At 34.8% G+C, this 12,283-nt stretch overlaps 2 protein-coding genes and 1 long non-coding RNA gene across 5 annotated transcripts in view; 2 read left to right on the top strand and 1 right to left on the bottom strand.

The window, feature by feature from the left end:
* Positions 1 to 12,283, top strand: part of LOC126992220 (uncharacterized) — an 86,018-nt gene that overhangs the window by 35,972 nt on the left and 37,763 nt on the right. The gene's annotated exons all lie outside the window — the stretch shown is intronic.
* Positions 1 to 12,283, bottom strand: part of LOC126992219 (uncharacterized) — a 32,886-nt gene that overhangs the window by 5,011 nt on the left and 15,592 nt on the right. Inside the window, exon 4 of one of the 2 annotated variants that reach the window (XM_050850881.1) lies at positions 928 to 975. The exons of the other annotated variant lie outside the window; for it this stretch is intronic. Coding sequence (XP_050706838.1) covers positions 928 to 975 — 48 coding nt within the window. The remainder of the gene's footprint in view (positions 1 to 927; positions 976 to 12,283) is intronic. 2 annotated transcript variants of the gene reach the window in all.
* LOC126992221 (uncharacterized) lies at positions 1,863 to 11,875 on the top strand. 2 transcript variants are annotated; one of them, XR_007746362.1, is made up of 8 exons: positions 1,863 to 2,395; positions 3,216 to 3,327; positions 4,951 to 5,089; positions 8,435 to 8,507; positions 9,205 to 9,389; positions 9,674 to 9,772; positions 9,944 to 10,119; positions 10,514 to 11,875. It is a non-coding gene; the product is annotated as an uncharacterized LOC126992221 (long non-coding RNA). The 2 variants fall into 2 exon arrangements; XR_007746361.1 differs by having other exon boundaries at positions 10,511 to 11,875.

The following is a 12,283-nucleotide window of genomic DNA, read 5'->3' as shown; positions in this document are numbered from 1 at the left end:
AGTGTCTTATGATACCGGTGTTACACGCCATAGTGTCCTCCCCCCCCCGTCGGGTCCCCGGTGTCGGAGCGAACATAAACAAACAAAGGCCAGCTGATAGCAGTCTCACGCCAGAGTGTCCACCACAACAATGGCTTCGGATCTCCGCGACAGGATTTTCCATTTTAATGAGAATTTAGTCCCGCTTAAGCAACTAATTCTTAACAACCAGTATCCACCAGGCTTGACTGGAAATCAAAGGAGAATTTTGAGAAGACAGAAGGAACATCACATGATAAAAGGTGAGTACTGATCGAGTGAAAATAGTTTATTGTTTCGGGGAAACAACAAAGGGGTACTCTTGCATTTAATAAACTCTGGTTTGTTGAAAAAGCCAGTCAGCCTGAATAGCACCCGTGGAAAGTGGCAGCCACAAGCTGAGCAATACAGTGGTTTGTGTTTTATGGTTCCAGGGCTGAAGGTCAGCTCAGGCTAGGGCAGGTCATACCCAGTCTTGCCCCCCCCACATAATTATCAGAATTTATCTACCATCCCTAAAATCCCTTCATTAAGAACTATGAAAGGGAAAAGAAGGCCTGGGCCACTTAAGGAAATGGCCATAAGTGTCTAGGAAGTGCTGTGGCTGTACAAAAATAGAACACTACAAAGATGGCCACCCATGATGTGAACAAAGGCACCCAAGGCAGGCCAGCCATGTGCTGCCAGGTCAAGTGGGCAAATTACCCTACTTTCCCCCTTAAAATTACCCTGTTTGCTTTAAAATTACTCAGTTTGCCATCTGTTTTATACATAAACACACACACACACACACTATATATATATATATATATATATATATATATATATATATATATATATATATATATATATATATATATATATATATACGGTATATATATATATATGGTCAAAATGTAATATTCATACTCATCAGTGTGTACTGCTGTGTAGAGTTGTTGGTAAACCATGTCATGCCTGAGAATAGAAATTAAAGTGTTTGGTGACTATATTAAGAAAATTACATTAAAAGAATCCTGATGGATCCTAGCATCATGACTCATGAGGACTGACTTCAGTTTGTGAGTATGTAGTACTATGTTATATTCAATGTATAGGTCGGTGCGCTCTCTCTCTCTCTCTCTCTCTCTCTCTCTCTCTCTCTCTCTCTCTCTCTCTCTCCTAAATAGCTAGATTTCAGAGGGTTTTGCAGTCTGTGGTGAAATTACTCTAGAAATCTGTCTTTGTCTATGCTTCTACCCATTACCCTGATAGTGTTCAGATTACCCAAAAAACAGGGTAATTACCCTGCACCTGGCAGCACATGATGTGCTTGGCAGTGTTACGCAGATTATGACACCCTGGCTAGTGAGAATGAAGAATGTATGCAATCTGCACGGTTGCAGACCATCAGTGGCACACACAACACTGCAAACGCTAATCTCCATGGGAAATCCATAAAATAGTGGAAGAGATACATGGTCAAGGGGAGGGAGACTAGAGGCCAGTAGACAAAGACACTCCTTCACCCTAAAGGCACACAATTTCCCAGAAGCCAGAACAACAGAGGCAGAGGTGTTGAGCTACCAAGTGGAGAAAAGAAGTCATTTTTGAAGGACCTGTAATTATACCATAAAAAAAAGACTGTACATTTGGCTAAAATGGAATCAGCTGTCCTTATGAACACTCAAAATCATGCCCAAAGCTCCTCACACTTGGCTTGGACAAACAGATACACAATGCAGACAAGGGAAGCATTGTAAAGACTTACACCAATTTGAAAATTTTGTTGAGTTTTGAATTAATATAACAGTTTCTTGTCAAAATCACATTCTATATTACTGAAATAATAGGCCTGGCAGCGATGGTCAGGGCTGCCACTCAGGGTGCCTCGCCATAACTGTTATTTTGTCCTTCAACTGCTGTGCTAAATCCCCTCACTCACAGAATTTTCTAATGAAGAAACAGTAAATTTTAAAATTAAATCAAATCTAACCTAACTAATCTCCTAACTTAAGGCTTTGCGTCTTAACCCCCTTGAAAATTAAGAAATTTATATCATTGTTATTTCTAAATTTTTCAACCTAGTTCAACTGTGAAAATGTTGAGATCTATTCAATGAAACGGTTAAGGTTTGATTGTTTCATGGATGCTGTAAAGCAGTATATAATACCATTACTTTTACATGTGGTAAAGTTATCCTTTTGTTACAGAGAACCAGCTGTATCGCAAGAGAAGAAACAAATGGGTTCAGATTCCTTCAACACTGGGAGAAGTGATGGATATTCTGCTTTTTTATCATGTCACAAGTGGCTGTCATGCTGGTATTGATAAAACCAAGTCCAGGATTTCTGACCATTATTACTGGCTTGGTATGTCAAGGGACGTCATTGCATATGTAAGTAAATAACACCTTCAGGTAAAAGTTTTATTGCACTTTTATCTGTGTATATTTTAGTTATTAGTTGTATTTTTTGAAGTCCACAAAAGTGAAGGTTCAGATCATAGGTTTAGGAATTAACAAATTTCACACTCAGAATATAAAATATGTAGTATATTACTGAAATGCATACTGTACTATCTGTTTCTCTTTAATAATGCTAATATCTCTTTCTATTTTTTATTGATATTTCCACGCTGACTGCTCTTCTGAACTTGCTAACTGCATGCCTCACCCCCTCCCGCAGCCCCGCTGCACGCAATTTTCTACTCATGCTCATCCCTATTCTGTCCAAACCCCTTATGCAAGAGTTAACCAGCATCTCCACTCTTTCATCCCTCATGCTGGTAAACTCTGGAACAATCTTCCTTTATCTGTATTTCCTTCTGCCTATGACTTGCACTCTTTCAAGAGGAGGATATCAGGACACCTCTCCTCCCGAAATTGATCGATTTGGATATATCTATCAATTCTTTTTTGGGGAAGCAGCGAAAAGCGGGCTTTTTTTTTCATTATCTTTTTTTTTTTGTGCCCTTGAGCTGCTTCCTATGTTTAAAAAAAAAAAAATCCACCAAGACAGTATATAATAATTTTGTCTGCCTTCTGTTTAAAGTCAGCAACACAACACAAGGTGATAGTGTTATTTCCATTTAATACTTGATATTAGCAACACATCAAAAATAATGCCACAGCTACACTTCTTGACAGAATCAGGATAGAAGCACAATAACCCTGCCTACCTTTCAGGTTTACTACATCCTTTCTTTACTTTTTTCAGATATCAACTTGTACAACTTGCCAGACTTTTGAGGTTGTAAAGACACAAGCTCCCACACTTAAACAAATTAAGGTGTCTCAACCCATGGAAGTCGTAGGCATGGATCTTATTGGTAAGTGTTTTGGTGTATTTATCGCCTCTACATCAATGGATAATATTTAATAATGTTTAGTCCATTTCTTTCATGCTTTGTTGGTGGACAGACGGAATGAAACAGATTATAGTTATTGCTGTCAAATTAACACACACACATATTTATACATGTGCAGTATCTGTCATAATGTTGTTTAAGACTGAAGATTTTGATATTTTTATCAATGTACTGAAGCTGATGATTGTCAAAATTTAGTATAATTGTTAGTGTCATCACTATTTGTCAAACTACATTAGTGTAGCATATTAATTGTCCATTATGTAAATTCCAGCTATTGTCACATGGATTTCCATGCTTGTTTTCAATTTACCATAATTTCTTGAGCAATAGGTTAAGGCTAGATCTAGTGGAATATATATATATATATATATATATATATATATATATATATATATATATATATATATATATATATATATATATATATATATATACATATATATATACAGATATGAGAAATTCGATTTCCAGGATTTACATGTTATTACAGGAAAAGCTAAGGTAGTGTTGCAAGCAGGCAGTGACAAATACAGTTCGGCGACATGACATGCTCATCTTGTCCAGGACCTCATCCAGTATAATGAAGGGCAATCAGTTTCTAGTTTATTAGAATGCATATGAGATTTTAAGATGCATGATGAACCCTTGCATGTTTTATGGTGTCTTAAAAGTTTTAGGTGAACATCGTGAAATATATTATATTTTACCTGTAAAAATGTAACTCATTTATTTACTTTTGCTAAGGTTTCACATCAGGAAGTATGGTCCCTCTTCTTACTGTTTCTTATTATTGTGTGTACATAAACACATTACTTTCTCACACTTATGTTGGCTAATAGTTCACTCTATGATGGCATGTTCCCCTGCAATGACCTCTGTATCACATTTACTGCTTTCTCTTACTTATTTTTGTTATGTGGTTGCCACTAGCATTAGGGCCCCCAGTTACTGTTATTAGGTTATAAGAAATAGCAGCTGCACTTAATTAGCCTAACTGTTACCTTTTTCTGACAAATTAAAACCTAAAGGGTGGGAATGTACAGTGAAAGCCATAAATCCTCGCACAAACTTCAAAATTATGGCGGAAAAAGTCGGACCAGAAAACCCTGTCACCCGCCCTTTAGGGTTTAACCTCCCTGCTTCATGCCCTGGCCAGTAATCCTCACATCCCTGCACTTAGGAGTTTGGTTCAGTAGGTTTTGTATGCCTTATTTATATTACTATAAAATCTTTACCATCCTCATCTCCACCAGATAAGATAATGGTTTTTTGCATGTGGAATTTTGTATCTTAAGAGATCTTACAAATGACAGAGTGTTGCTCTGCGATGGATTTCTCAATTGACTTCATTGATTTAGAAATGATGAGTTAAGGGATGATGATAGAAGATACTTTGATGCAGTAAATACTGTTACATTGCATTCAGTGTTCCATTGTAATGACACCTTTATTATCTGTTTTCTGCCACCACATAGTAAGTCATTACAGTGCTGCTCCTCATGTTTTTCAGCTAAATGATATCCATCGTGGGGAGGAAATATGCCACTACATGTATACTGATATATTTTCACTGTATTACAGGACCACTAGCGATGACCAAGAGTGGGAGTCAGTACGTATTGACAATTGTGGATTACTTCACCAAATATGTACTGTTGTTCCCTCTTCCAAGAAAGGATGGGACAGGTGTCAACAATTGCATCAAGCAGTACATAAGCATGTAAGATGAATTTCATTGATACGTACTGGTTTTGTAGGTCTTTGTATTCCAATGGGACAATCCTTAGTGTAATAAGATATCAATAGTATTTCCTTTACAGTATTCTTAGGTAGAATAAGCATAAACATACACAAAATATATTTTATGTAAAATATTTATGGCACTGTAAGGTCCATGAGGGAGCATGGGTAAGCTCGCTGTAACATATGGTGTGTGTTTATGTTTTCACAGATTGGGAGCACCAACACGCCTCATCTCTGATCAAGGAAGGAGTTTTGTAATAAGGTATGGATCATTTAGAATGACAGGTATAATACTGGAGCTTTTGAAATTGACAATTTTTTTAAGTGTCTATATATATATATATATATATATATATATATATATATATATATATATATATATATATATATATATATATATATATATATATATATATATATATATATATATATATATATATATATATATATATATATATATATATATATATATATATATATATATATATATATATATATATATATATATATATATATATATATATATATATATATATATATATATATATATATATATATATATATATATATATATATATATATATATCAGGGTTGATTTTTTGATTTTTTAAAAAATCAAAAAATCAAAAATCTTTGATTTTTTGATTTTTTGATTTATTTGATTTTATATATATACTGTATATATATATATATATATATATATATATATATATATATATATATATATATATATATAATACTGAGTGATTTGAAAATCTCCATAGGTTACTTTAAGTTTGAGTTTAGGGCGTGTAAGTGTGAGCACAGTCAAGGATCCTGATACATACGTGTTCAATACTTGTTTGTAGTTGGTACAGGACCAGGTTTAGGACAGACAGAGTTGCCTGAAGTTATTTTCATGACAGCATTTTATATTATTACCACACAGAAGAATATCTACTTTTATTCTGTTACTGTTTGGTTGGTAACCTTGGTTATTATTATGATACATTGAATCCCAAGTTAGTAAAGACTAAAGGAGGCTGATTTTTACCTAGTAAAAAACATATATGCAAGTTGGCAACATTAGAGCAAGAGAACTCCCTAAGCTCAGTACAGTACATGTATTTTCCACCAGTTGGTCAGTCACAGTCAGTGCTAGCAAAAGATTTAGAAATTGGTAACATTAAAGAACATATTGTGAAGATTGTTAAATACTTTCGGAACAACCACACAGCCTCAGTAGCATACAAAGCCGCAGGAGGTTCAACCCTCATCGTGCCTCAAGACGTACGGTGGAATACACTGTCTGATTGCTTAGAAGGTTACCTAAACAACTGGCCAATATTAGTATCTGTGTGTGATGGTGAAAAAAGAAACCAACTGGATCCAGTTATTATAAGGAAGGTGATGGACACATACATAAAAAGATCTGCAGAAGATATGCTGAAAATTCTGAAGCTCATTGCCATAGCACTTGATAAAGTTCAGAGGGACAGATGTGACATAGGAGAAGCTACTGAGGTGTGGAAAGATTTACAGAATAAGCTTGCAGAGGAATCAGTTCGGTCAGGTGATAGTGCTGTCATTGAAGATCATTTCATGAAATGAATGAAACTAGCCCTCACCCCTGTTCACTATTTAGCAAATATACTACATCCAGCTTACAAGGGAAAAAAACTAACTATGGAGGAGGAAAACATGGGAATGAATTGGATCAATGAAAATTGCCCTTCAGCACTCTCTTATAATGATATATAAGGCAGAACTTCCTCCATTTCAGCCATACATGTTTTCTGCTCATTCACTTAATGCTGGACCACTTGCATGGTGGCTTTCTTTGGGCAAGATTGTTGAAGACAAAAATTATTTTTCTGATTTGGTTAGGAAATTATTTACAACAACAGCCTCAAGTTCTGGGGTGGAGAGGATTTTTTCTTCATTTGGTCTTGTTCATTCTAAGCTTAGAAATAGGTTAGGGATAGAGAAAGCTGCAAAACTCGTTTTCATTTACAAAAACCATAACTAGGGTCATCACAGAAAGCCTCTGAGTGAATAAACTTAATGTAGGATTACTTTAATTTTTTTTCGTTATTTTATTTTATTTTATTTATTTTTTATTTAATTTATTTATTTATTTACTGGTATATACCATGAAGGGAATAAATGAATAATAGGTTGTTTTACTTTACCATCCTTGGAGCACATCATTTAACTTATGGAATACTTTTTAGTAAAAAAATCAAAAAAATCAAAAAAATCAAAAAAATCATGATTTTTTTAGTAAAAAAATCAATGATTTAATCATTTGATTAAATCAATTTGATTTAATCATTGCCAACCCTGATATATATATATATATATATATATATATATATATATATATATATATATATATATATATATATATATATATATATATACATATATATATATATATATATATATATATATATATATATATATATATATATATATATATATATATATATCTATTTTTATATATATATATATATATATATATATATATATATATATATATATATATATATATATATATATATATATATATATATATATATATATATATATATATATATATATATATATATATATATATATATATATATATATATATATATATATATATATATATATATATATATATATATATATATATATATATATATATATATATATATATATATATATATATATATTGTATTCTGTTTTAACTGTAATATTGCAGTGTTCTTCCTTAGTTACATCTGTTGCTTTGTAGTTTCTTAGCTTCACCTTTTGCTCCTTTAAGCACCTGAACACAGCTTGCCATTCATAAAATCTACTGGTGGTAAGGTATGATATACTACATGTATGACTTCTTTAGATAGTCACTTTGAAAGGTTGTCCATACTTAATAGGCCTCACCAATTTTTCAGTTCGGTTAAATCAGGAAATTTTGAACTTATGATAATGGTTGTGCACTATTTTGTACCTCCCATACTGTAACCAAGTAGGGGGGAAGGAACACCACCTCCTTACTGTCAGCTGAAGGAGAGGACATTCATGTCCCCTGATCCCTGTCACACATTCATTTGCTGCCGTGCAGTCCTGCCACAACAGTAGTTGTCACCCCGCCATGACTTCTTGTGGAAAGTTTAATATTTTCTTTAGTGTTTAGTGTAGCGTGAACGGATTACTCAACCCATGGCTATAAGCTACATAAATGTGTTAGGATGATTAACACATATAAATAATCTTACGGTTTGTTGAAAATTACTCGATCATTGACAGTTTCTACAATGTGTGCAATATTTTTACATGCAATGCCTCATACTTTCAGATCAACAATGACTTCTGCCAGCAAATGGGAATAAAAAGGTGTGTCTCCAGTGCTTATCATCCCCAGACCAATGGTTAGTTTGGCTTAATTATACAGTATACTTTGAAGCAGGATGCTTCAATTAACACAACTTGGAAACATCTTTTATTAGCTTAAGTTTTATCTGGCACTGCTTAGGGAATCATTTAGTAAAAGTTTTGTTAACAGCTTTCCTCTAATAAAGTGGTGGTGCTTATCATCCAGGGCATAACAGTTCACTTACTATTTACCAAGTATTATCAATTTAATGAGATTTTCTGTTCTCTTTTCCTATTACTCTCGCACGTCCTCTGCGTGTATCAAATCACACGAGAGACTAATCACAAGGAGAGAGTATTCGCCGGCTGCCTGGGATTGAACCTGTGACGAGAGGGTCGTGAGAGCCACTCCTTACCGAGTTGGTTATGGGAGGATGTTCATCAGGCATAGTCACTGCAGTACATAAACAGCTTTGTTTGGTCTAAAGTACTACTATTCTTGTGCTTTTCTTGCCTTGGAATGTCATGCAGATCAGGTCCCCATTAGAGTATGGGCACTGTAAAGGAACTGCACAGCAAACAGTCTCAGGTGTAGCAGATTTATTTTCACTGAGCTTCTATAACAGTGGGATTATAAAACAGTAATGTTGCTGTGATAGTGATATGGCAGATCAGTTTGAACACATTTCCTGATATCATATGAGTTGAGTTATGTGGCTTTATTTGGTTCTTAAGATTGGTATCCATTTCTAGGTTTGGTGGAAAGAGTAAACGGTATGGTGAAACGCCGAGTAAGCAAGCTGTTGGTTGACCGTGGCAAAAACTGGGACGAGAGTCTGCATGACATCATTTTCTCAATAAACGCTCAGCCACAGTCAGCTACGAAGTACACACCATTTTTCCTAATGTTTGGTCGGGAAGCCCACACACTTTTGGAGGTCAGTATAAACATTGTTTTTGGTGCATGTAATGCCTAAAAGTAACAGTTATTGGTGTGCATCACATTTTTAGTCAGAGAGGGAATATGCAGAAAACACTATATGATTCATGTGCTTTCAAAAACCGTAATGATAAAAATCAACAGAATTATTTTTAGCACTACTGAATAAACTTATGGGGACGTTTGCATTGTCCAACTATATGTAGCTTGTGTAATACGTATTTCATGATGACCAGTATGTCTTATTGATTATGTAGTTCATGTAAATTTGCCTTCCCTCAGATCAAAGGTGTGGACTCTGACACTGACATCATAGAAGATGGCAAGCTTGAGGAATTTGTAGAAGACCATGCAACCACCTACGAAAAGGCATATGAAAAGGTGAGTCTTGACTTTACTTATAATAGTCTCTTTTGAATGGAAATTACAATTTGTAGCATGTATTACTTGCTGACATAATGTAATTGTATTTTGGTAGTACATTATTACATGGATTTGTAGTAATTTCCATATATTGGTTTTACTCTCTTTTAATAAGTATTAAATTTATAGGCTTAGATCAACCAAACAAAAGCACATGCCAAGGCAAAAAAGGCATACGAAAAGAAAAAATCCAAGGGGGTCAAAAGCTTTGCACTGCATGTGGGCCAGCTTGTGCTGAAACGCCAGGCAGCCAACATTGCACGCAAAGGTGGACAGTGTGATCCACTGTGGACTGGCCCATTTAGGTGAGTGACATTTTTTGCTAATCTATGAATGGCATTTGAATATGTAATTTTAGTTTTACTAATCCAGTAAGATGTGATCCACTTTGGAGTGGGTAAGAGAAATTTGTAGTTTATATATGAATGGCTTTTGAATATAATGTTATACTAATTGACAACAACACACTATTGCAAATTTTGCCTCCACAACTTCCATAAAACATAGTTGACAGTTGACTACATTTAAGCATGGTACCTATATTATGTGTGCTGTTAGATTGCATATTTTTCCTGTTGTCTTTTATGGGCATGTTTCAGTTCAGTAGTGATTGTGTTTCCTCATGTACCTATGTTGTGATGTATGCATGTTTTAGTTGATGCTTCTCTCATGTATGAACTTTTCCCCTCTTTCTAGTAGTGTTGAGGGCAGAGCCTTGAGCCTCCATCAACTGTCTTTACAGAGAGGTAACAACAGGCTGCAGCGTTGTGGAATTCAGCAGTGGCATGATTAGGGAGACACCACAACTCTGGCTGGCAATGGAGCACTCGCCCAGCTGTGGGGTCCAGCCATTAATTGAGATCACCAGAACCTTTCTCAACTGTTTCCATTGTCTCCACAAAATAATATTAATTATCTTTCTTAACCCTTTCATTGCTAAGCGCTCACAATGAGACTCCCCTCAGGCGCGTTCACAGCGAGCTTTAGCACCACCAGCAAGTGACGCTAGTGCTCGCTCTTTTAACCTTTGTATAAAAAAACTATTTATCACAGCTAAAAACAAAAACACCATTGGAAAGAGGAGGCCAAGATTTATAATATTCGGTAATGTAAGCCTCTCCTGCGAAAATACAGGCACGTTCAGGGGGTGTTTCCTGTGAAGATGTACATTTATGTGTGCGTGACGGTCAGCCGCAAGGCAACTACTGTAGATCTCTTGATGATGGGTGCTGGCAAGGGAGTATTGCCAACTGCAAACTTTACAACTATTTGGTCAAAATATGAGTCAAGTGATAGGTGAAGCTGTGCAAAAATGTCACTATATTGGGCAAGAATATCCACCACTTGCTCATCCGTAGATTTTCTGTGCTTGGCTGACATGATTTTCCACCAAATTTAGTGAAGAACCCACTCTATTGGCAATCGGACCTGTGTTATGAGAATTAGTTATGGAACACTCACATGTGGGAGATTTGAGTGCAGCTGGAGCTCACAGCGAGTGTTTAGCGCCACCAGCAAATACGCCTAATGCCCACTGCAAACATTTATCAATGAAAGGGTTACTAAAATTTCATTGCAGATTTATTTATTCTTAATGAAATATTGGCTTCTCCATTTCCTTCCCTCATACTCTCTCTTCACATATTCTTTTTTTTTTATGAAATATTGGCTTCACCATTTCATTCCCTCATACTCTCTCTTCACATATTCTTTTTTTTTTTATGAAATATTGGCTTCTCCATTTCCTTCCCTCATACTCTCTCTTCACATATTCTTTTTTTGTAATGAAATATTGGCTTCACCATTTCCTTCCCTCATACTCTCTCTTCACATATTCTTTTTTTTTGTAATGAAATATTGGCTTCACCATTTCCTTCCCTCATACTCTCTCTTCACATATTCTTTTTTTTTTTTATGAAATATTGGCTTCACCATTTCCTTCCCTCATACTCTCTCTTCACATATTCTTTTTTTTTTATGAAATATTGGCTTCACCATTTCCTTCCCTCATACTCTCTCTTCACATATTCTTTTTTTTTTTTTATTAAATATTGGCTTAACCATTTCCTGCCTCATACTCTCTCTTCATATTCTTTTTTTTTTGTAATGAAATATTGGCTTCTCCATTTCCTTCCCTCATACTCTCTCTTCACATATTCTTTTTTTTTTTATGAAATATTGGCTTCTCCATTTCCTTCCCTCATACTCTCTCTTCACATATTCTTTTTTTTTTTGTAATGAAATATTGGCTTCTCCATTTCCTTCCCTCATACTCTCTCTTCACATATTCTTTTTTTTTTTTAATGAAATATTGGCTTCTCCATTTCCTTCCCTCATACTCTCTCTTCACATATTCTTTTTTTTTTATGAAATATTGGCTTCACCATTTCCTTCCCTCATACTCTCTCTTCACATATTCTTTTTTTGTAATGAAATATTGGCTTCACCATTTCCTTCCCTCATACTCTC

The sequence above is a fragment of the Eriocheir sinensis genome, unplaced genomic scaffold (assembly GCF_024679095.1).
Source record: "Eriocheir sinensis breed Jianghai 21 unplaced genomic scaffold, ASM2467909v1 Scaffold420, whole genome shotgun sequence".
Classification (NCBI taxonomy): Eukaryota; Metazoa; Arthropoda; class Malacostraca; order Decapoda; family Varunidae; genus Eriocheir; species Eriocheir sinensis.
The sequence above is the reverse complement of the archived record's forward strand: the minus strand, read 5'-3'. Positions and strand labels throughout refer to the sequence as shown.